The 26517-nt window shown below is 39.3% G+C and overlaps 1 protein-coding gene across 1 annotated transcript in view; it reads right to left on the bottom strand.

Annotated features, from left to right (window-relative positions):
- GRIN3A (glutamate ionotropic receptor NMDA type subunit 3A) overlaps nucleotides 1–26517 on the bottom strand; it is a 142480-nt gene that overhangs the window by 62239 nt on the left and 53724 nt on the right. The window contains exon 3 of the mRNA XM_070431013.1: nucleotides 15059–16106. Within this exon, the coding sequence (XP_070287114.1) occupies nucleotides 15059–16106 (1048 nt within the window). The remainder of the gene's footprint in view (nucleotides 1–15058; nucleotides 16107–26517) is intronic.

The following is a 26517-nucleotide window of genomic DNA, read 5'->3' as shown; positions in this document are numbered from 1 at the left end:
GGAAAGAAGAGTTTTTCTTTAAGCTAAAATTTTCCATGGTTTGACTCAGCCCAAGGTGATTTTCAAAAAATGTGCACAAATGTTTCCATTTACTTTTGAGTCATTGTATTTGGAAAATGTTGTTCATTTTTACTTCAACTATTATTAATGCATAAAAATTCCAAGTATGAATGGCTATTAAAACTTCAGTCATTACATGCCACTTGTCCCAGGAATGACATCTGAGCAAGATTTTAAAAGAATTATAATTCCCAAAGGCTAGATTCTTTCTTTATGTGACTACATTATAGCACTTAATGCAAAAATGTTAAAAATATTTCATTATTTTGAGAGTTTCATTTACACACAGCTTTTCAGAGAGGAAATAATTATTTGAGTAACTTTTACAATTTCTAAATTTATGATAGACTCTAAAGTGACAAAAGACATTTTAAAATAATTTCTATATTTTTGAACTATATTATTCAAGCTTTTAAATTTTTTAAAGCTTAGATCTGTTTTAAGTGTGTCTCTTATAACTGGCACATTATTGAGACTTTCTAAAAATGTCATTTTTTTAAGTGAAACCTACGTTTGGGGAACAGAATTACTAATAAATATCAGAAAACAAAAAAAGCAATTCTGTCTCTATCTGAGGATCTTTATTTAGAATGTGGGGCACATATTTAAGTAAGTCTTTTGTCCTATTGGTTTGTGTCTCTAATTGGCTTTTCCCTTCCACCTATTATTGATGTACTTTGAAATTCTGAAACATAATCTTGTGTCTATTTTTTATTTTATGTGTATGACTTTAGATCACATTTTATTTATATTTAGCTCTATTAAAATTCTACTGTCAGTGTACCTAGTAACTAAGGTGAGAAAATATTATGTCTATTCCAAAGTGTGATACAGTGAAAATTGTATTAACACTGAAAATAACAATATAATTTAATTGTTTCAAATTATATTGAAATATTGTTGAGAGATGACTTGTGTGATCAGTTACTTTTTCTGGGCTTTTCCATTTGATGGCAACCTTTATATTCTCCCCCAGAATGAATGATATCATCATTAGGTAAATGTTTTATTTAATGTACTTAACTTCTTAGTCTCTTTTAGAATCTTGTACCTATAGTTTCATTCAACATAATATTTTATGATCTTATCTGATTTCATCACCCTTATTAGGTATTCCTTAAATATTATCTCGATAGTCTTTGGACCTTAAATTATTCTTTTTTTGTGTGCCTGAAGACGAGGCATTTTATAGAAAATGGCTTGGTGTTTTCTCGTTTAGAATTCTGGTCTGGTACACACACATGTACACATATACATCCATACATAAAATATACATGTACTAGAGGCTGGGTGCACGAATTCATGCATGGGTGGGGTCCCTTGGCCTGGCCAGCGATCGAGGCGATCAGGCTGGCCGGAGGGAGGGGCCATGGGAGGATGGCCGGCCAGGGGGAGGGACCGTGGGAGGTGGGCCGGCCCACCCTGATTGGGGCCGATCAGGGCTGGCCTGCAGGGGGTAGGGACTGTGGGAGGTTGGGCAGCCATGGGAGGTTGGCTGTGGGAGCACACTGACCACCAGGGGCAGCTCCTGCATTGAGTGTCTGCCTCCTTGTGGCCAGTGTGCATCATAGCGACCAGTTGTTCGGTTGCTTAGGCTTTTATACAGTAGGTCCTAGGGTTACATTGGAGATCCATTCCTACAGCGCAACGTAATGTGATTTTTGCTGTAAGCTGGAACCCACCTACATAAGCACCTACGTCACTCACATGGAGCACTTACACAGCAGTAATGAAGTGAAACAGTAAAAAAAATTTAAAAGAAAGATAACAATTCCTGACCTTTACTTGTGGTAAATAAATAATAAAAACCATAAAGCACATATGTGCATACATCGAAATGACCGAACTCTTTTTTTTTTTTTTATAAATACTATAAATGGGAGATGGCGATGTAACCATGAAATGACGTACATTGAGTCCGACATAACCCGAGGACTGCCTGTATATATAGATTATATATTGTGTTATATATGCATACATTATATGCATATATTATACACAATATATTATGATATATATGCTATGCTATATATACTATATGCATATAATGTTATATACATGAGAAATACATATCATCTATACATATGAAATGTACATATATGTGTGTATACACATATGTGCATATATATTTCTTGTGAATGCTTAGGTTGCAATATTTTTTGATCCCTGGTTTTTCCTCTAGCATATCCATATAGCAGTTCCATCATTTGAGGGAGGTTAGATCTCTGTGTTCTGCTTTCAAGGTCTCTTTTTTTCTCTCTCACTTGCATTATCTGTTTGGTAAGAATGAGCTTTCTCCTCCTCTTATCCTTCATAGTTCTGATTCATCCTTCAGAGTTCAGCTCTAGGACTACTTGTTCAAGGAGGCCTTCTCTGATTGTGCCTCCCACCCCCAAGCTGGTCAGCTTCCTGTTAGCACATTGGTAAAGTTCATCATCAAAACCCTTATCACATAGTTATGGTCCTGTAATGTCTAATTCCCCCACTAAGTGGAACCTCTCTGAGGGCTGGGTTAGGGATACGACTGGTCTGTTGTTGTAACCTCAGCCCTTATCTTAGTGGTAAGTATACGGTGACTTACACGTATTTATAGAATAGATGGGTAAATGAATTGCCTGTCTGCCATTTTCATTAAAAACATAATTTGTATATTTGAAGTCATTTATCAAAATGACTAGGCATTTAATATAGTTTTTCCTATAATTGACATAAAGGACAGGATAGTAACGGCACTCAATGGTTGAAAGCATTTCAACAACTTTTGCCCACGGGGAGCTATAATTTCACCTTATGATATCATAAACCACTCAAGGATTTCATGTAGTTACCAGAACCTCAGGCTAAAATTATAACCCTGAAAGCCCTTGCTGCCTATTAGTCATGTGGCATATGACACAAAGTAAAATATATTCTGTATTTTTGGACTTGAGTTTGGCTCTCAGGATGCTAGCTGCTTCAATTTATATTTGACCTGCAAAATATTCAGCTCCCTGAAAGGTTAAACCATCTAAAAACCTAAGGTAATTCACAAGTTCTAGGTGTGCAGAGAGCAATAATCAAATGAACATATTATGAATTTCTTACTTGTTCTGATAATTATTTTCTCAAGTTACCTTCCCGAAGTGCTGAGCAAAGCTTTGAGAGCCATGAGCATGCTTACCCTTGAATGCCTAGTCATTTCTTTAGTATAGTTTAACACGAGGGAGCACTTTGCATTGAAATTGTGATGGATCTGAAATTAGGAAGCTTGAACTTTGGCAAAGTCACTTAACTTCTCTGAGCCTCAGTCTTCTCTCCTGTGAAATATGTTTTCTGCCAACAGATGTAGAGGGTAAACTGGGGTGCTGGACTGAAAGGGCTGGGGAAGTAACGGAGTGCTTTACAAATGGCTTGTGGCATTGTCATATTAGTGAACCCAAACAGTCATTTTCTAAAGGCATGTAAACATGAAGAGAAAAATCATGGGGTCAGGGTCAGAGCTTGTATTTCCTCCACGTAATACATTTTCTTCCCTCAGCACTCGGGTGTCGTGTAAGAACCTGTGCAAGAGCGTGTGATGGTAACGTCATGTGAGTTCAGGGATGCCACGGCACCTTGCATTCCTCCAGACAAGCTGGATGCGATGATCTCTTTCAAGCCACTTACAAGATGTGAAGACCGGGATGAGAAATGGGTTAATAATGACTCCAAGGAACAGCTGATAAACTGGTTACCATCTCCATGGAGAAAAGAACAAGAGTGAAAAGGCTTACAAAGCAACACAAGGGAGAACTTGTTTGCACTGAGGGTAGAGCAGTGACAAGCCCCAGGGATTGTTTTCTGAATTTCTTCTGAAAATGGACTGGTGTGTTGCCGGTTTGACCGGAAGGCACAGCAGTAACACAGATCACACTGACAGCAGGGTAGGGAGAATGTGGGTGGACAGTGAACAAAATTGTATAGGTCCATTAGCCAAGTCACCTAGCAGTTGGGTTAAAATTATACCTGGCAGGCTAGGGCTCTGAGTCAAAGCATCGCCAGGATTCTGGGAGAGGACCAGAGCTAAGCAGAGTCACAGTACAAAAGTCATCGGAAACTTGAACTTGGTCATAGGGCATGATGCCGATTATACGATGGGGGTAAAGTCCAGTCCCGGAACATGTCACTCACTCAAGGGTAAAGGTAAGAATGGGCCAGCAGCAAAGTGACCTGATGCTGGGCTGTGTCACTTTGGGGAACTGCTTCTCCAATTGTCTTGTACAAATGAAACAGGCAGGGAGCTGGTGAAAATGCAGATTCCGGTTCAGCAGGTCTGGAGTCGGGCCTGAGGTTCTGCATGTCTAACAAGCTCCTGTAGATGCTAAAACTGCTGGCTCTTGGACCACACTTCTGAAAGGATCTGGACAGGGCATCTGAAATTCTCCCCGAATAAGAAGAGGATTCGTTCCTGAGCCTGGGTGAGGGAAAGGTAAGGAAGAGGGCTGTGTCTGACGTGAGGGAGAAGTGGCCTCAGCTATGAGGAGTAGAGAGTGAGAGGAGGCTGGCTCTTGGCAGGAAGCTCTGCTGGCTGCCTCCTCCTTTGGTCTCTTCTTCCTCAAACTTGATAGTTGGTATCTTTCCCCTCAAATTCATGAAACTGTCCAGTGGTACAGACCTTGTTCTCTCTGTAAGCAGAATCACTTAGACTAAATTAATGATCTATACAGGAAACTAATAGAAGTCTCAATTCTTTCAGGGAACGTCTGTCTTATCTGAAACACATGCAGTATATATAGGGACCTCTGGAGGAGAATTTCTTAACACAAAGAAATGGCTGTTGGGAGAATTTCAGGACCTGTGGCAAGAAGAAGGGTTTGAGGTGCCCCTGATATCACTATACTAGAGGCCCGGTGCACAAAAATTTGTGCACTCTGGGGGTTGGGGGCCGGCCCCTCAGCCCAGCCTGCGCCCTCTCACAGTCCAGGAGCCCTCAGGGGATGTCTAACTGACAGCTTAGGCCCGTTCTCCCGGGGGAGCTGGCCTAAGCCACAGTCTGGCCTCCCTCTATGGGAGGCAAGCAAGTGGCTGATTAGGGGAAGGCGCATTGGCGCAGCCCCGCCCTCCTCCCCCCATCGCCTCTCTGCCGCCACTGTTGGTTGCTGCCGCCTCCCCTCTGCCCCCCTCATCGCCGTCCCCTCCCTCTGCCAGCTGGCACATGCCTTGACTGGCTTGGTGCCACCTGCTCGCTGGACCTGCCCCCTGCCGACTGGTTGTTCTGCCATTCAGTCGATTTGCATATTACGCTGTTATTATATAGGATTTTAGTGGTGAGCGACCCTTTTACATGATGGCAAATTCTTTAAACCAAAAATGCTGGTAAAATGTTCTTACAGACTATTTCATTTTATATTTTCTATAATCTATGTTTTTACTTGACAATATATACCTACTTCATTATTGATGTTGTCTCTGTTCTCTTTGAACAACATTTACATGAGTTGGGTGGTGCTGAATGTGGAATGGAGTAACAGCTCAAGGGATTTAACACTGGGGAGATGAATTAGCACCAGTTCATACTCAGACACAACAGCTTCATTTGGAGATTTCTAAATGCAAGCCAAGAGAAGCTGCCGTTTCACAGGGAGTGGGGTGAGGGAGCAGGGCATCACGGGAGGCTGTGACAGTATGCCACCATGGAAGACACTATGAAGATAAACCGCTCCTTTTTCTTAGTTTTTGAAGTACCTGGAAAGGCATCTTCTTGCTGGAACACTCCGAGTCTCACTTCTTCATGCCATACTCAGTCACACACTGTGTGCACAAATGCCAATGTCACAGCCTCAGCAGCAGTCTCTGCCCTTGAATCATCTTTGTGTGTGAGCAGCTTTCTCAGACTAAGTTCAAGAGTCAAGAAAGGGCTGGTTGGCATAAATGAGGCTGTGGAGGACACTCTTACTGTATGTGCAAATAAAACATTGAATAGAAAATAATTTACAGTCAGATATTGTTGAGTATGAAACTGTCCCTACCACTGATTAGCTATATGGCCTTGGACAAGTTAAATAAATTCTTTAAGCCTTATTTCCTTATGTGTATGAATGCAGCAAGGTTTAAATGAGAAAAATCCATATGAAGCAGTTAACATAGTCCTCAAAGATAGAAAGTATCCAATAAATGCTATTATTATTATTTATTGAAATTGATATTTCCCGTTCCTGTTACTGAAATTATATCTATGTTTTTATTGTGAAGTTACAAAGTGCATGTAGGACCTTCAGGATGTTGATTGATCATCATTTTAAACACATAAACTATAGGAGGTGTCCATATTTATATATCTACATTTATTTATATTCTTATTTGTCAATAGATTCACCTCCATTAATTCTATGTCTTCAGATCATGTGTGGGGGGAAAATCTCTAGCTCAAATATAATTTAAAAATATTTTCATTTATTCCTGAGAGGAAGGGAGAGAGAGACAGAAACATCAATGAGAAAAGAGAATCATTGATCGGCTGCCTTCTGCATGCCCCACACTGGGGATGGAGCCTGCAACCTGTGCATGTGTCCTGACTGGGAATCAAACCCTGACCTTCTGGTTCACAGGTCAATGCTCAACCACTGAGCACACTGGCCAGGCTAGTTCAAATATAATTTAAGGAAACATTGATAGGTTGTGTTTGGGTTAGCATTCTTAACATTTTTGGGCATTTGGCATTTTTAGGCATCAGCTTCCTGATAAAATGCCAAGGTAAGTGCATTTCTTAAGTTAAAAAATATTAATGGGATTCTGACAAAATGTCTTTCTGAACTTGTTATAAATAACTACCATATCTATCTAGCTATCAATTATCTATCTATCTATCTATCTATCTATCTATCTATCTATCTAATTGGCTAGAGCAGACTTGGATGCAGAACCAATAAGGAGAACTGAGCCCTTACATGGCCAAATTTCCCAGACTGAGTTAATAATAGGGCTGAACTCAGAGTTCAGTTTCCTGACTTGCCAATGGATACACTGTTGGTTAGATCATGCTAGCTCCTGATCTGATTAAGGAACAAAGTGTGAAGTTGAGGCTCAATCATAAAAATCCAACATTCACCTTAAATCATACTGTGTATGGAGCTAAAATATGTATTTTAGACATAAAAAGAGCCCCTTTGGGGATTGCCTGCAACTTCTTCAGACACACATAGATATTTATTGAGCATGAAAACGAGCCTAAATTGCATCATATTTCTATCTGTCCAACACCCGTACTTATTTGTCCTTTGTATTACAGTACATCGCCCCCTACTGGGGCTCTCTTTCTGTTTGTTCCATAGCATATAGTGTAAGGATGGTTTTGAATGGTTTGAATGGGTGTGAGGCCAAGCAGAGGTGACCAAGATGAGTCCAGAATGATAGAGGTAGAGGGTGGGGGCACCAATCACTTGAAGTTGGAGGGTGTAGCCAGGTGATTTCACCTTATGTACAAGAGTGGACTGGAGTAACTTAGTTCTCCCAAATTACAAGTTTGTGAGTTCATTAACCTGCATTAACTTCTAAAGTAATATAAATGTATGTGAACATACAGTCCAAAGACAAGTATATGCATAATTTTTTATAATTATATATGATGTATGTGGCTATTTAAAGATACCTATGACATATTCATTAATATAGAAAGTATCTATATATGAAGATAGTGCTCGCTAAGCAGGTTAGTAATGTAGACAAAATTATAAGTCTATTTCCCCCTATTTTATGAGAAAGGTTTGCATAAATTTGGCACATTCTCTGTTTGTAGTCAAATGAAGGAAGTGAACTTAGACATTCATTAAAGCAAATCCAGCAGGTGTCTAATTGAAAACGCTTTGCCGCAGTTAGTATGAATTAGTGTACCTATTTGAAAGTAATAAAGCTGCAGTTATTTTAAAATTTCTATGAAGAACCATCTCAAAATTATTTTGCATGTAGATGAGGAAATAAACAGATCACATGCTCATTTGTTCAGTTTTCCATTTATCAACCTGAATTAGCTAAGTCCTGATGGTTCTCCTAAGGTTCCTTGAAGAACATTCAGGAAGGGAAGGGAAATACACATTTTTCAACTCCTAGTAAGTGTCGCGTACTGTGTGTCTCATCCTTTCTGAACCACTAAACGGTTCTGACCTAACTCCACAATCTGCCTCTAGGGACCAAGAACCACCCAGGCTGGGGCAGTATCATCTGTGTCACACTCCCATTCAAGGACACTGCACCTCTGACCCTTGGCTCAGAGATGGGCATCATGGTCTTCGGTTTTCTTTGCTTTGATAATCTGATTATATCAATCTCAAGGCTCAAACACTCCTGGTCACTCCTGGATGTAATTTGGCACTCACTTGGGTACACTCTCCAATTTCAAGCGAGCGGTGCTCCTGCCCTCTGCCTCTACCCTACTGGACACCTCTGCTTGGCCTCACGGCCAAGTCCATCATTTACCCAACACTTACCTAGATGAGTGGCTGCTGCATGCGTAGACTCTAGGGATACAGGTGCGTAAGATAGATCTGGTCTCCACCCTTGTGAAGTTTATAATTGAGTGGTGGATGGAATCAGAACTTTAGTTAGATCTTTAACATTCATTACCTACTGGAATACTGTCAAATAAAGACACAGGGGCCATGGCAAGTAGTTTGCTAAATTTCATACAACTAACCTCTGATTGAGGCATATATTAAACAAAGATCTGTCCAACACAGAGATTTTTGCCTTTGTATCATAGGATAGCACCCTTTACTGGAGTTTTCCTTCTATTCGTTCGATAGCATCTAGTATGAGAATGGTTATGAAAGGTCTTATCAAAAGCATTGATTTCAAAGTAATCCCCGCAGAAGGTTCTACCCCTATTCCAATGATGCTGCCATTTTTTATCCATTTATTACAGAATATTTACTGTCCACCCAACACTGTGTAGATCTAGTGATGAGCAAAACACAGGGGGGCGATTACCTAGTAAACAAAGAGATACCATGACAATTTCAGATTGCGTTAAGTCCTGTGAAAGAAATAAACTGGGTGGGAATAAAAATTTGCTTCAGAAAGTAACCATGGAAAGCACAGCATCTTTAAGATGCAAACATTTTATTGTGGGAGTGCTGTTCATTGAGGAACTCACCCTTCCTGGAGCTGAGAGGCTGCGGACAGCGGCAGTACATGTGGAGCAAACACTGCTTTTGGGACTATCGTCTTATGTCTCAAATATTCTCATTCTTACTTAGCTTATCATGTACTTTCTCATTACATAAATAATATATGGCCCATTGCAGAAAGCATGGAATAAAAATAATAAAATAAATATTTCCTATAATTATAGTGCGTGGATGTTGCTGCTGTTAACATTGTGTTATATTTCCTTCTAGTCACTTCTCTTTATAGCACATACATATGCATATTGCAAAACTGGAAATACAGATATGCTCTTATATCCTAACTTTATATTTAACATTTTGATATTTTGATATTTTGACATTTAAAAACTCTTCAAAATCATCTCTACTGGCTACATTTTTATAACACAATGGAGAAATATTACAATATATTAATTGTGCTACTGTTGGACATTTACTTGGTTTTCAAGTTTTTGCTATTTTGAGTAAGACAGTAGTAAATCTTTGCAATACATTGTTGACTGAAGGGTCCTGGTTTCGATTCCAGTCAAGGGCATATATCTCGGAGATTATCGTGTGGGAGGCAACCAATCAATGTGTCTCTCTCATATCGATGTTTCTCTCTCTCCCTCTCCTCTCCACTCTCTCTAAAAATCAATGGAAAAATATCTTCAAGTGAGGATTAACAAAAATAAAAAATAAAAGAGGAAAAAATTAATATCATTTCATTACTGTTTCAGTTAGAATTTCTTTGATTACAAGTAAGATTTAACATTTTTATATTTCTCAGTCAATTTTATTTCTTTTTCTGGATTGCTATTAATATTCTTTATTTATTATTTGATTTGAACACTACTTAATGCATATCTTGGTCTCTTCCTGAAAGGATTTAAAGCAGCTTAAAGGTCACAAAATGCAGAATAGCATTATTAAAATAAGATAAAGTAGAAAAGGAAACAACACGAAGCCAAGAATCATGCTTAAATGCATACACCAATGACAATAAATCTGCTCTTAGTAGGCAAGAAATTTGCCTCCAAGCTCTCCAGATGATATCCCACAAAGAGAATCTTGCCACTTAACAAGTTCACATTGACAACAAGGAAGAGAATGAAAGAGCAAGAACTAATTGTTCAGGATAAATATAATTAATATTGATATTAAAATCTGACAAGACTATATATATATATATATATACTATTGATTTCAGAGAGGAAGGGAGAGGGAGAGAGAGATAGAAACATCAATGATGAGAGAGAACCATGGATCAGCTGCCTCCTGCACACACCCCTCCCTGGGGATGGAGCCCACAACCCTGGCATGTGCCCCTGACTGGAATCGAACCCAGGACCCCCCTGTCTGCAGGCTGATGCTCTATCCACTGAGCCAAACCAGTCAGGGCTCTAACAAGACTTCGAACTATTTTTGTCATTTTGCATTTTTTGTATAAGTTGCTTCACTTGGATTATTTTATTTTCCATGACTACTTAATGGGGGGGGGCATATATTATATTAATGTGATTTACAAGAGTGTCTGGCACATGGGAGTGGTCAATGAGTATTAGCTTTTCTGTTAGTTTTACTAGTATTAAGTTTTTAATATCAAATCCCTCGAATCTATCTTTATATTAATGTTAATATATTATTTTTAGAAGATTAAGCAACAAACAAAAAAGTCCTTTGGGATTTTGATTGGACTTGCTTTAGAGCTATTAAACTAAGAGAAAATTTGACATATTTCATTATTCAGACTTCCAATTTGGTAACATGGCAACTTATTTGTTTGCTTGTTATTAAAACAGCTTTATTGAGATATTGCTCACATACCATACAATTTACCCATTTAAAGTGCACAACTCAATGGTTTTTAGTATGTTGACAAGATGTGTGCCACCATCAGCACATTCAATTTTTTATCCAAATCATCTTTTTTGTTTCTACATTAAAGATTTCTGTAATGCAATTCCTATAGAGGATGCTTTTCTGATCTAGTATGAATTCTTGTTGCCAAAGCGAGTGGAACATTTCCCCCATTATGTTTTCGATCTGGAAGTACATGGAGCTCATGGGAAATGCACCTATCCTCAGACTGTAGCATTGCTTAGATTTTTCTTCTTTTGAGAAAACTTCTCTCTAGAAATTTTGATCATCTGATGATCAAAATCCACTTGTTTCCTTTTCCTGGCTTTCCAATCTCTTAGCTCATGATGGGGTGGTAACAACTGCACGCCTCTCCCTCCAGTCTAGGGGCTTCGGCATATGCTGCCCAGTCACCCTGAGATGCTCTTCTCCTAATACCCCCAACTCCTGAGAGCTCATTTACCTCCTTCAGATCGAAGCTAGATTTACTTTCCGAAGGGAAGGGGTCTGGGTTGGGGGCCCTTCTCCGATTCTCTGGTAGATCAGGTCTCCTGTGAGGTTCTCTGATTCTATTATAATTTGCCTTAACTTACTATGTAAGTTACCACGGTTTAATTCATTAGCTGGTTTATGGGCTCCCCTGATAAATGTCTTTCCTTTCCCATTAAACTCCACGTTGCAAGGACAATATCTGTTTTGCTCACTATTTAATACCCAGCCAGCTAGCATGGCGCCTGGAACAGAAGTTGCTGTTACTGGATGAATTAAAGAAAGAATGAATGGTTTGGAGTAGTTCAGTTTTCCTTCCTCTCACCTCAAACTCTGTTTTCAGTGTCTTGTTTGCCTTGGAGTTCTGGCATCCCTCCCTTCTTCAAGGCCAGCTTTTATTATATGAACTCATATGTTTTATGAAGCAGCCACATGCTGCTTTATGAAGATCAATAAAGGTGGTCTTTATTGTTTGGGGAAATGCTTTATCCCTGCTAGAGCTATGTGAATGTCCTTTACTTTAATATTTCTGGTTAAAGTTTGCTCTTGCCTTCTCAGCGGGTCTATTTAACTTTAAATATTTACTTTAATGTTCACTAGGACTGTTTTTCTAAAGCAGTACCATAATTTGCCTGTACAAAAATGACACAGCTTCCTATTCTCTCTAAGGAGATGACACTTTTTTAATATTTGAGGGAATAGGGCTAAAGGGGGCATTTTATGTGACAAGCTGGAAAAGAAGAACTAGAAAGTCTATTAAAATCAGCAGATAGCTCATTTCAGATGCTCACGTATCCTTTCAGCTGGGCCACTTCAACTCCAAGAGCAGAGGTAAGATTTATTTTTCAATGTGCTTCACAATTTATGAAGTGATATTTCTCATCTTGTCTTATATCTCAGCACATTGGATGTCAATGGCTGGAAGGTGCTAAGAATGCCCAGGTCTATACCTTAGATCAGGGGTCCTCAAACTTTTTAAACGGGGGGCCAGTTCACTGTCCCTCAGACCGTTGGAGGGCCGGACTATAGTTTAAAAAAAAACTATGAACAAATTCCTATGCACACTGCACATATCTTATTTTGAAGTAAAAAAACAAAAAGGGAACAAATACAATATTTGTATTTGCATGTGGCCCGCGGGCCGTAGTTTGAGGACCCCTGCCTTCGATCATAGACCCAGGTGAAGACCTTGTTGGATAAAAATAATACTGCAGTGTTTATCACCTGTCAATCATCTCACAATGCTAAGAGAAAATATCTTTGGATGATGGGCCAATGGTGTTTATTTCCATCTGTCTACTTTGCTCTATTTTCTGCATTGCCTATAATGAATAGTGCTAGTTCTATGTCAGAGAAATACTCATATAATCTCTTAAATATGTCACTCAGAGATTCTTTCATGGTCTTATGCTTCACCTGCATAAGACCCACCTGCTTTGAAGCATGGAACTTGCTTCCTAGAAGAGACATGGTGGGGGGCCATGGTTGGGAGCCATGAGAAGCTACATGTATTACTTTTAGTGTAAAATAAATTATTCTGGCAAAATAGTTAGGCGAGGATAGAACCGTCCTCTTGAATTTCATTTGCGCAGCAAGCCAGTCCCTCTTCCTTGGGGTTCTCTGTAAGAGCAGCCAGAAAAAGGGTTATTTCTTTCCTCACCCCATCAGAAAAAAAAAGGTTCCAGCCTGCCTTGGCTACTGCAACATGTAGTGAATCACAAATTGGTCTGTCCTGCACAGCCTTTTGCTTTTCATTTTATTTCTGATTCAAATTAGTTGGTTGAAACAAATGAACCTCAATGCTGAAATGGTGATGAAATGTTCACATTCTTAACTCTTAACAGTTTTTTAAATTGTGTTAAATGTGTAGCTAGCATGCTAAACAGTTATGATCAATAAGAAAAATGGAGCTATTACATTCATTGAAAGTTATCTGATATTGTGATTACAGATACTTAAGCAGCCAGGACTCAATTCACCAATGAACTGTGTATAAATCCAAATCACAAATCCTACTTTTTAAGTCAAGTATTGCTTAGTCAAATAATCTGGGTGTCCTTACATGAAAAAAAAAAAAAAAAAGAAAAGGTAAATGAGACTTTAACATAGAAACAACAGTAGGAAAAATATATACATTTTTGAGAACCTTAGCAGAAATTAATTTATTACCTGAAATTAAATGTGGTTACATTGAGGCCTATCTCACTGCATGAAGAACTTGCTAGTTATAACAGAAACGTGACCTTGTCCAGTTTTACTCACTTTGTCTGTGGGCTGGGGTAGGCTTATAATTTCACCTTTCTATTGTGGTGGAGTGGGGGAATGGAATGATTGTTTCTTTTGCTTAGAAACTTGTTTTACTGCTATGTATGGTTTACCTTCATGATTTTACTTTTAATCCCCTAAAATCATTGCTTTATGTTTCTCCTGCAAAGCATCCTGACTTAATTTTGGCAATCTTTGGTTCTGATTTGTGAAACTTAACTACTGCTTTACCAGTTCACCTGAACTCTACCCTCCTCCTTCCTTCTACCTTTAAAGTCAAATATCTAGAATATAAAAGGCAGCCTATATTAGATACAATTTTCTGAAATGTCCTTGGGCAATTGTAATGTAACTGTTGGTGACCTACCCCTAACCCAAGGTGACCAGCTCTACAGCTTTCTGTACTCTATAAGGACACCCTGTTCTTAGCTAATCTTGCCACCTCAGTTAGTTCAGCATTCCTTCTTATATACCCACTGAGCTCCCTAGCATTTGACTTTGGGAGCTTATGATAAAATGTTAGTTCTTAACATTTTACTATTTTTCAATGGTGAAAAAAAGATTCTTTACTATTTAAAATATGGATTATAATATTTATTTCCATTCATTCCCAAGAGAAATAATCTGTTTTTGAAATATGCTTTGGGTGAATATGCTTGGTAAGATTATTCCCAGAGAGCCATTCTGTCAGTCAGATATCACAGGGAAAAACTGTGCTAATAGATGTTTCTATCAGAAAGACTTTCTCTAGCACAGATGCCCCCTGAAACTCTTCACTCTTTTTATTTCACTTAAACAGTGGTTCCCAAACTTATTTGGCCTACCGCCCCCTTTCCAGAAAAAATATTACTCAGCGCCCCCTGGAAATTAATTTTTTAAAAAATTTTAATAGCAATTAAACAGAAAGATATATGTATTAATGTTTCTACCTTTTTCGTAAAATCTAGTAAAGAAAGGTGTAAATTAGAAACATTGAAGTTTGAAATTATGAAACTATTTATTGAACTCAGAATAGAAAGGTAATACAAAAAAAGTTAAAACAAATGCACCTGTGGCCATCACCGCCCCCCTAGATCGCTGCAGTGCCCACCAGGGGGCGGTAGCGCCCACTTTGGGAATCACTGACTTAATACAACAATAAAATGTATAATTCAACAAGGCAACAGATTTTTGGACTAGTCTACAGAGAGCTGAGAGAATATTTTGTGTTAGATGAAAGAACATAAACAAACTACAGCATAAGACACAATCTATGGAGATAAAGAGAGTTAAAAAGGAAGCATTACCTTAGGGTCATGTATCCCGGAAAGCTCTTCATAGATCTTCTCACCTACCATGACAGCAGCCAAGTTTGCCGTGTATGTAGAAAGGCAAAACATACAGAAAATGGCCCAAAGGTTCATGAGAAACCTTCCAGTCCAGCATTTTGGGGGTTTGATGGCTGCTGTTCTGCCAAACAAGAGGGCATAGCAGACATTCAAGGCTGAAGAGAAAGAGAAGACTTTACTCCTATTCCGCCCCTTGGGAGTCATACCAAAGGGGCTCTTCCATTCATATAGGGTGAGGAAGATGGCAGTGATGTGCAGAGCCACAAAAATCCCTAGCCACAACGTCCAGTGCAGTGGCCACATGAAGGCTCCAATGGGAGCTGCTGTGTCTCGGGTCCTCACTAAGATGCCCAAGCTGGTGGAGAAGAAAGGACTGGTGAAGTCTATCACCTGACTTCGTGCAGTATTGATGCTGAAGGAAGTGACTGCCATGTGGGCTGAACCACTCAGGAGATCACCCACTAGTCCAGTCCAGTGCCCATTTTTCCAGGCTCCATATTTTCCATCTCCAACGATATAGAGGTCAAAGTCAAAGTTCATGTCTTCTGCTAGCTTTTCCAGCAGATCAATGCAATATCCATAGCAGCACTTCTTGAGTTTGACAGACACTGTATCATTACTGCTATGGAGGCTACTAAAAAGGCTGTCCAATATGGAAGAGTCATTAGTCATGGGGTCGAGGCAGAGTTGGCCAGCAGGGCACAAGCCTTCATCATCTACCTCCCGTGTGAAGACAAATGGATGCTCGACCAGGGTAACCACTCTCAGGTGTAGCTTACTTGGGTTTTGGAAGTGAGTTTTATGCCTCTGGGCCTGCTCTGGCCAAATTCCATAGTCCATGACAACCTTTCCTCCCTGCCAGCTGCCCAAGCGGGTCCACATTCGCTTTCCCATGGGGTCATGCTGCAGATTCCAGATGAAAAAGTTGTTTTCTGAGCTGATGATAGAGGAACCTTTTACTTTGATGGAACCACTGAGGCCTCTGAAAGTGGTGTTGGCTAGAAACCTGGGAAAGAGGAGCAAAGGCGAAAAGAAAGAAAGAGAGGTGAAGCCAAAGACAGAAAGCCATGCTCATTTTTACTTCTTTGTCTCAGTAAAAAGAAACTCTGATCTTTTAAAAGAGGCATTGCCTATGATTTCTTCAGGAATGAGTAATATGGACTCTTTCTAGGAGAAGAGTCCTATCTCATTGAGCCAATGGGCTCCTACCCTCAGGTTCTAACATCCTGGCTAGATGCTTGGCTCTTGGTCTTACTCCAAATTTCTTTATTCCTAGTTAAGGGAGGTGTTAATTGTTTTTTGTTGTAAACTGGTAATTATATATTTTCCAAGCTGTGCAGTTTCTCAGCATCTTTAACATGTCTCATCTTTAATATGTCTTCTGGTCACTACATTTGATTGCAACTAAATCAGCTGAATAAATTTTTTTTTGGTGCAAGGAATAAGTTTTGGTAAATATACATATCCTAGATAATAAAAGGCTAATATGCAAATCGACCTAATGATGGAACAACCAGTTGCTATGATGTGCACTGACCACCAGGGGGCAGATGCTCAATGCAGGAGCTGTCCCCCGGTGGTCAGTGCACTCCCACAGGGGGAGCGCTGCTCAGGCAGAAGCCAGGCTCACAGCTGGCGAGCGCAGCAGTGGCAGGAGCCTTACCAGCCTCCTCGGCAGTTGGACATCTCCCGAAGGCTCCAGGACTGTGAGAGGGTGCAGGCTGGGCTGAGGGACTCCTCCAAGTACACGAATTTTGTGCACCAGGCCTCTAGTACTTTTATAATTGCTTAAAAATTGTATTCATAATTCTAGAAAGCTGACTAATCTTGTTACAAGTGTTTTTTCTTGATAGAGCGAAAACAATCAACATATCTGCCTCCCTGAGACCAGTTAAAGCTGCATGTGGGCTATCCTCTAGGGGACAAACAAAAAGATGATAAATAGATCTGCAGTTCTCCGGGAAGCCTCAGGCTATCCTCCCTCTAAGTCATTAGAGAAGCACAATTGGCTCTGGCTTAGAAAGAGCTTCTGCCAGAAGACAAAGGGAGGGAAATTATGAACTGAATGATACCCTGATTCCTAACTCTGCTAACCAGGGCACTGTCAGTATATATATGTTTTGATGTGGGTGGGACAGGAAAATGCTTTGTCTCTTTAGAGTCTAGGAAGATAAGACAATAGAGGTAACATGAAAGTTTGTGGCACTTATGTACTCTTACTTGTGGCCTCGTGTCAGAATGGAAGCCCAGACTTTGACATCAGACACACCTCTGTGAATATTAGCCCAGCCACCTTCTAGCATTGTCCTTGGACAACTTACCGAATTCTAACCTTCATAATCAGCAAAATGGGTAAGATAATACTTCCTCCATGACAAGGGTTGGAAATAAAGCACATAAAGCACATACCATACCTCCTGACATATAACAAATATTCCAGATATGGTAGCAATTTTTTCGTGTCATTCAAGTTTTTTCAACCACGGCTGCCCCCAGGTCACTTTCCTGTCTTTTAGTATTTCTCAAGTTGGAGACACAAAATTCTACATTAGGATAAACTCATAAAGGATACTCAAAACACATTTCAAATGAAAAGGAATTAAATTGAAATGTGGACTGTACCATAAAATATTTTTTTGAGGAATTCAGATATTACAAGTCTAGGCTCTCAGCAAGACACATTCATCCATTGCCTGCCACAAACATTACCCTGTAATTTACAAATGCAAATACAAGCAGTAAGAAGTTATGCTGCCATAGAAGGGAGATAGAGAAATCAGAAAGTGTGAAGAATGTACTAATTTTCATTAGAGATATAAATGTAAGTCATATTTGAAGATGCTACTATCACTAAATGCAATGGTGAATCTACTCATTTTGGTAGATTGCATGTAATGGTAATTATTCATGTTAGCACTCCCCAGTGGGATTTAACCACTTAAAATGAGTTCTATTTTGCAACAAGTAATGAAGTCTCAGTTATCTTAGACTTTAAAACGTTATTCTGCTTCTTTAGAGAAGTAGGATTCCAAGTCATTAAAATATACAGATTAATCAATTGATAATTATCTAGGTACCATAAGGAAAGGATGACTACAATTGTGTTTCTGAAGAGCAACCTACTTTTAGGTTTGTTAAGAAACACACACACAGCGCGCGCGCGCACACACACGCGCGCGCGCGCACACACACACACACACACACACACACACTCTTGCTGACATAGCCTAGGGAATAAATAGGTTAATTTCATTTGGTTACTTTAGTGGATGGGAAAGTAAAGTTAAAGTTGTAGAAAGAGGAGCCCTTCATTATTTGAAGAATATTGCGGCTTAATGATTATAGATTTTCAACTGGTTGGGCCCTTGAAAGACTACCAATGAATAAATATATACTTAAGTTATCTCAGAAAAGAAGGCACTAAGAAGTCATCAGAAATCTTTCAGAGATTACATAACCCCCTCATTCCAGTAAAACAATTCCTCCTTATCAGTGACAATAACACTGAAGAGGGCCATGGCTGAAGGACAGTGCTCAGTCCTCTTTGAGGTATTCATTTGTCACAGAAAGGCAAACCAATCAGGACAGAAATGTCTTCAATTTCCCAGACCACAGTGCAAGTTTCACTATGCGATTGGCACCGAGAAACTGGGTCTCAGAGAATCCCCATTTATGACATTATTTCTGTCTATTTTATTTTCTGTTTTATGGTGAGGGTAAATTAAAATGATCTCACTGATAGCTTTAATAGTCGCACATCACACTCTTTGTATTGTAATGACAATGTGAGGTAAAGTTTCAATGATCACTATGCTAATTAAAAGATTAAGACTGATACCCTAGTTTTGTTTAAATCAAATTCTACCATGTTCATTTTGACCTTGCTCGTGTCTCTTCTTGAATGAACAGGAAAATGAAAAATCAGGAATAATTTTATTGGCAACAAAAACTGATACAAACACCAGGCAACTGTCCTTAACACTGGAGATATAGAGACGAAAGACACACTCGTTCACAAACAGTCTGGGCATGAGGAGAAAGCAAAGCGAATAGGCAATTCTAAACCAGTGTACGTGCGTCATAATAGAGGTAAACCTGGGTGCTACTGGGACAGAAGCAGGGCCCTTGCACAGTGTACTCTAGGAGTGACAAGGAAGGCTTCTCAGAGCAAGAAGTGCCAGAGCTGAGTCTTGAAGAAGGAACTACAGTTAGACAGGAAGAAAAGCTGGGAACTGAGGCTGTCAACCCAGGGAGACAATGTGTGCAAAGCTAGAGACAGAGAGGGTGAGCCGTGGGATGATAAGCAGAGAGGAATAAGGCTGGAGATGTGGGTGGGAAATGAATTACAAAAGGTCTGAGGCCACGGTGAAGGTAATGGACAGCCATTGAGAAATTTTATCTGGGGAAGGAAGGGATCACCAGATTTGATTTTAGAAAGATCACCAAGACCGGTTTGGCTCAGTGGATAGAGCGTCGGCCTGCAGACTGAAAGGTCCCAGGTTCGATTCCGGTCAAGGGCATGTACCTTGGTTGCGGGCACATCCCCAGTGGGAGGTGTGCAGGAGGCAGCTGGTCGATGTTTCTCTCTCATCGATGTTTCTGACTCTCTATCTCTCTCCCTTCCTCTCTGTAAAAAATCAATAAAAATATATTTAAAAAAAAAAAAAAAAGAAAGATCCTCCCCCCACCCCCCACCACCACCCACCACCACCCCCCGCCCCGCCCCGCCCCTAGCTACATAGGAAATGGTTTGGAAGGAGGAGGGGGCTGAGATAGTTTCAGATGTGAGGAATAATGTTCCTTTCCCTTCTTGCTTCCTCTTTTCCTCCCTCTCTGCTTTTTTCCACAGGGGCTTAAGGCAACGAGGGCTATGATAATAGCAGAAGTGGAGAGAAGATGGCACAATCAAGAGACACATAATTTCAAAAAGAAAAGTAGTGGTTTAAAAAGGGCCAAAGCCCTAGCCAGTCTAGCTCAGTGGACAGAGTGTCGGCTCTCGGACCGAAGGGTCCAGGGTTCAATTCTGGTCAAGGTTACATACCTTGGGTGCATGCTCCATCCCTATGAGAGGCAACTGATTGATGTGTATCTCTCACATCAATGTTTCTCTCTCTCTCCCCCCCCCCCCCCCTTCAGTCTCCCTCTTCATTCCACTCTCTCCCTAATAAAAAAAAAATCCTTGGGTGAGGATTAACAAAAAAATAAAAATAAAAAGGGCCAACTGCAGACAGTTGCATTTCGTTCACAAACCATACTAAGAAGGTGTGAAACTCGGCCCGATGGAAGGTCATATAAATAAGATCTGGAGTGTTTAGTTGAATATCAGCTCTGTGTAAACCCATAGAGCAATGCCGGTATAAAAAAGGGGAAAAGTAATCTTAATTTTTTAAAATAGAAATTTAGAGCCTGAGTCACAAGAACCAATAACAATACCACACTATGTGCTGATCACAGTGCTGCTCCAGCCTAGATATGAATTCTAAATAAATCAGATTCAGGAAGGCTGTAAGGAAAGGCAAGGAGGTGGAGGTGGTAAGGACAATGAGCTGATTGGAGTTCTGAAGACTTTTGAGCTTCATATAACCAGAGATCTGCCTTAGTAACACTGATCTGAGAATAAAATGTATGTTTAGGAAGGGAGAGATAGCGACTGGGTAACCACTTAGAAGAATATTTCAATAGCTTTGTCACGGTATGACAAGGGCTTGGGTCTCACTGGATAAGTGAGAACCTGGTTTAGAACTGTGCCTTGCACCCCTCCACTCAAAAGAATGTAGCTTATTAGTTAATTTGTAATGGGGTAACTTATTACTTTAATAAAAATTCTCAATTATGGCACTAAGAATACGTGTTGATTTATATAGGAGCTGAGGTAAAATTTGCACTTTGAAAATTATGTAAAAATATTTTTGAGGCAGTTCATAGTATAAATAAGATCAGTGGAGAATGTATTTAAGATGTATTTTAATAGCCACATTTGCACACAAAACTTGATGTACTAATTAAAGAATTTTTTTATTCATTAAAACAAATTAATAAAGATGTTAACAAAACAACACATCACCCATGCAATCATTTATTCATTTAATAATACTCACTATATGCCAGGCACTGTTCTAAGTGCTGGGGGATATAGTAATGAACAAGACAGACAAAAATCGATGCAACTTGTATTCTATTGAAGGAGACAGAATAAATATTATAAAAGGTAATGTATATGAGACATTAGATACTGCTAAGTGCAAAGGAGAAAAAATAAAGCAGAGTTAGGCAATAAGATGTGTCAGGGTTGGTGGTAGTGGGGTGAAAGTTTAGATCAGACAGGTCAAAAAAGACCTTTCCGAGAAAGTGATATTTGAGTAAAGAACTGAATAAAGGAATTTTTTCCCCCCTGTTTTTAATCACTTTCTCAACCAGGAGGATATCTGAGTAAAAAGGGCATTTTCTGTATAGGGAGCAACATATCCAGTGTCCTTGAAGATGGATTGTGCCTGGTATGTTTGAGGAGCAGCTAGGGAAGTGAAAGGCAGGAGAGTTGAAGATGATGTCAGAGAAAACCTATAAGGAAGGGAGTTGGGAAAAATAGGATTTTGTAAGGACTTTGTTCCTTCTCTACATGCGATGGAAAGTCATTGGGTTTTGAGCAGAGAGGCGATATGACTTAACATTTTAACAGGATCATCACAGTGCTGTGTTGAGCGTAAACTAAAGAAAGACAAGACAAGAGCAGAAGCAGAAAGACCAGTTAGGAGGCTGTTTCAAACACTCAAGTTAGGCTTTCCATTTATTTCTCTGAGTCAGTTTTGGCAAATGATGTTTTTCTAGGAATTAGTTGCTATAGACCCACATATATCATTTGTACTAACTTAAGGATTTTTCCTCAATTAATTGGCTTTTGTCTTAATCCCTTCTTTCTAGGTCTTCTCCCACTTCTAGTTTTTTTCAGTTGAGGACATGTTTGTGTTCATAGATTCTTTTAACAATAGAACATTAACTGTAGCAGTTACTTTCACTTATCTGATTAACTACATTATTCATGCCCCATTTTTACTTTTCAAAACTTGCGAAAATGTACTAGTTACTAAATTTACTCACATTACATTTTACTGATATGGGAATATCGATGGATCTCTTCCCAACTCTAAATTTGCTAAAATTTTTTAAAGTTAAATATACATACGTCATGTTCCTAAAGATTTTAAGGCCTGTTGTTTCTTGATTTTTCTTCTATTTTATTCAGTATATAAAGTTTTACTAATATTATGTTTTTATATTTATTATAAATTTGTGTCTTTTATTGCTTTTGAGCTAGTTCTATCGTAATTGCATTGTTTCCAGTGTTTATTTTGGAGACATTTGAATTTGCCTTTTTGTCTTTAAATGTACCATCATCTTCACGTGTCTTCTTCCATGCTCAGTTGTTTTTAGGTCATATATTTATTTCTACTTTAATCTTTTTCACTCACCAACTTGTCTTTTTGTATATTTGCTTTCTCATTTGTTTTTTATTTCTTATTAAGTTGCCCTCCTATCTTTGCTCTTTTCCTGTATTGTTACCTTCTATTAATCATATGCGTACATGGGAATATCTATTTTGCTCTGTAAAGCCTTAAAATTTATTTTTCCCCTTGAGAACTTTCTTTGTATTATTAAAAAATCTGTACTCTCATTCTTTTATATCTTGAAAAATGAGCTGATTTTCTTTTCCCGCGATCATCTCATCATTTTTAATATTTCCCCCCTGAGGAATGAGAGATTTGTTCATCTTCCATAAAGCTCTATACAATTTTTTAGCCTGTGAGAACTTAATTGTGTGTGTGTGTGTGTGTGTATGTGTGTATGTGTGTGTGTGTGTGTGTGTGTGTTTGCCTTTGCCTGATTAGAAATCTTTGGCTATGTTGTTAGTGACATTCTCCTCAACTCCCCCACCTCCCCTCACCAGCTACCACATAATTCTTGTCAGGCTTACTTGCTCCTAGGCACGGAATCTAAATATGTATTTCTTGGCCACATTTAATTTAGTTCCAGATCTACTGACTGTAGTAGAAAAGCTCAATAAAGTCCTTTCAGTATAAAACAAAGGACTATTCCCACAGTTTCCCATGGACGGAGAGTTGGGAAGAGCTCAGTAGATGTTCAGAAATCCCATCTTTTCTTCATATGATTCATATCTGCATCATGTAACTAATCTTCCAATCCAAACCTCACCTCTTCCACAGTTCTACTCTATTGCATTTACCACAAGCTCACACTTATATTGTTGCTTTCTCTTCTTTATCACTGAGGAGCCTCAAACTATTCTCTTTGGATAATCTCATGTCTTTCAGAAAATGTACACCCTATTCACAACCTCCATAGACCTTCAGTTGTCTGAATCACAGAAAAATCTGATTTTTCTTAATTCGTCAAGACTTTTCTCTAATGCCTCTCATTCCAGGAATTATTCTCATGTTGTGTCTCTTCCTTAGGCTGTAGATTATCTCCCCTACTTCCAGTAATCTCTCAGTTCTGGCATGTGGGTTATTCGATGGTTACCTCATTATTCCTTGAATGTTCTTCCTTAGATTTTATTTTTATTTTTCTGAATTTTATCTTCTCTTTCTTTCCCTCCTTCTCTTCCCTTTGGTGGACTTTGTACCAATAGTCTGTCCTGTTAGGAAGAGATCTTGTCTTAAATCAGCTATTGACTATCTATAATTAAGTATTTTTTGTTGTTGCCACTCTAGGCCCCCTTCCACTACCCTCTGAGGTCCATGCATTTACTTCCCTTCATGTTTTTCATTGTCTCTTTTGCCATCTTTCCTTTTTTATGGCCCTGGAGAACCATTGTCTATTTGTATGACATGTTGTTACTGGTTCAGTTTTTACTCTGTGGCATCTTTCACTGAAGCAGACCCCTGTGGTATGTGCCTCCCTTTTATGATCACATGAATTGCCTTCTTAGCTGCAGAGCTCACCGATGGTCCAATTCTGTCAAAGGGCGTTGCTTTGATTTTGTTCTCTGTACATGGGACAGCTCCCCAAATCAAACATTAAATGTAGATGATTTCTTGAGCTGAGTGTAAAATGACTCAACTGTCTTCTTGAATCCTGCTTAATCCCCCAGCATATAAGTATTTGGCAGCCAATTAAATCCATCTTCAAATTTTTAGACTGTTAGATCCTCAAAGGCATGGGTTTTGACATTCTCCACGTTTTGAGAGCAATCTCTTCCACAGAGTTGCTGTTAGGAATGACCAAACCCTCCCTTTCCCACTGCTCTGCTTCCTAACGCTGCAGACTGTCCAGCCAAAAGAGACAGTCATCTAAGCGCCAATCTGAGTCATCTTTAGATCTTAGGCAACACACAGGGCTTGGCCAGGGTAACTGCTCGATAATACCTGTGGGGTAAATGCAGTAGAACACAGGTCTTCAGCACAAATCAGACATCCATCTCTTAAAGAGACCTCTTCCTCACTCTGCCAGAAGAACTGCGCTCTGCCTACTAGGAAGTATTTGTATTTGCAATTCATAGATTGTTCCAAGCACTACAACTCCAATTCACTTCCCCCTGAATAATGAATGGATAGTATCAATAATAGAAAGTAGCTCATTGGGAAATCTCTCTGATGATAAGGAATTTAATTGGAAATAGAAATTGTTAAATTTCAATCTTCAGAGCAAAGGGCCCCATATATTGTAATCATTGATTGCATTTTCTATTAAAGCAACTTACAAAGTTCATCTTTTAAAATAGATTTTTAACAGTTAATGGACAAGAGTAATTTAATAACATATTAAATGTACATATACATGAAACATTTGGATCTGTTTTGTCAAAATCTGCAAAAATCAGTTACTTAGAAATGAAAGGAAGGGGTAGGAGACTGGTTTTTCTTGCCTTTTTTCCCCAAGAGGAGAAAATACTAACAATGTGATTGGGTCATAGTTTAATCTAAAATTTCAGCTGTGTTACTATGTGAGGGGGGTCACCATGTCTGATCAGACACATGGGCCCAGCATTCTCTTCTTTCTGTTTTCATGTGGCACAGTGGCAAGCTGGTGCTTTTTTTTCTGTTTTTCTCCCACATGGTAGTTAGATCTGCTCTGTGCCTTTAGATTGTTTTTCCTTTCCCTTTGTTTTTTGGTATGAACCTCCACTCTTCCCCATAACTGTGGTCTATGCCCACCCCTTGGACTGCTCCTGGATGCTTTGTGGAAAACTCCAACTTCATTCATCCTAGCTCTCTAGCTTTGGCCCCAGCACTAGCCCAGGTGCTGCCATCCCTTCCCTTAGCATAGCCCTGGCAACGGGACATTATGCAGTATTTACCAGTCAAGCATCCATGTGAAGGGTTACAGGGTCTGCAGACTGAAGTGAGCCCAAGAGACAGATCTGGAACTCAGGGTAGAGAGGCAGTACTGCCCACTATATCTTCATACCTCTTTTTGACATATTTCCAATTTTTTTTCTTTTTTTCCTCCCCAAATTTTATAGTAGATGCACACAAAGTAAAAAAGTCAACAGAGAACATAATTACCTTTCAGGCAAATAAAAGCTTGGAAGCTCTCCTAAGTTGGAAACATTCCACAGTTTAAAACCTGCTGGGTGCTAGATTAAGCAAATTTAAGCTGTATTCATCAAAATAGGATCCTGAGGAAATACACATTTTTTTTTATTGCTCCTCACTTGAAGCCCCCATGAATTAGAGAAAATTTCAGACTCAGCTCTTGATATGACTTAAGTGACGGAGAAGGAAGGGCAAATTCAAAGGATTTAAGCCAAATTAGTCCAGTGATAGGAATTCCTATTAAAAATATCTGGAAACAGATCTTAAGGGTTGGTCTCTAAGATTCATAACACCAACACATGTGTTTTCTAGAGGTACTGACTCCTCGGTAGTAACTTCTCTTCCTGGCAGAGAAGCTAATGTGGAAGTAATAGCTGGACAAAGTAGGTCACCCCACAGCAATGGGTTCTCCTTGGGGATCCAAGGAACCAATGTTACCAGTACTCAACCCCTGGCTTCCACGTTCAATGCAAATGCATTTCTTTTCAGTACCTGTCGAACATATAGGCTAACTAGTTTGGCTCGATAGAGGTCCTTAGGACAAAAATGCTTATACATGGGTAATCATGCCTCCTGATTTATATAGCTTTTGGCTGAAATACTATAAAGCAATGAGATCCCAATTAAGGAAAGTTTATATTAATTCTGAGTGAGCCTGGAACTTGGATTTAGATGAACTGATTTAAATCTCCCCTGATAACATACTCTTGCTGAATGATCTTAGGCATACCACTTAACTTTTCGAAGTAGAGAGCTTTATAGTTCAGGAAATTAAAGCTTCACAGAGATTAGACAATTTTGGCGGGGTCACAATGCCAGCAAATGATTGTAAAGGTGGATGGAAATATCCCCAATTAGAATCGCATC

Source organism: Myotis yumanensis, unplaced genomic scaffold, assembly GCF_028538775.1.
Source record: "Myotis yumanensis isolate MYYU_CA2020_CCGP unplaced genomic scaffold, mMyoYum1.0.hap1 SCAF_12, whole genome shotgun sequence".
NCBI lineage: Eukaryota > Metazoa > Chordata > Mammalia > Chiroptera > Vespertilionidae > Myotis > Myotis yumanensis.
This window is presented reverse-complemented; position numbering and strand designations above follow the sequence as displayed.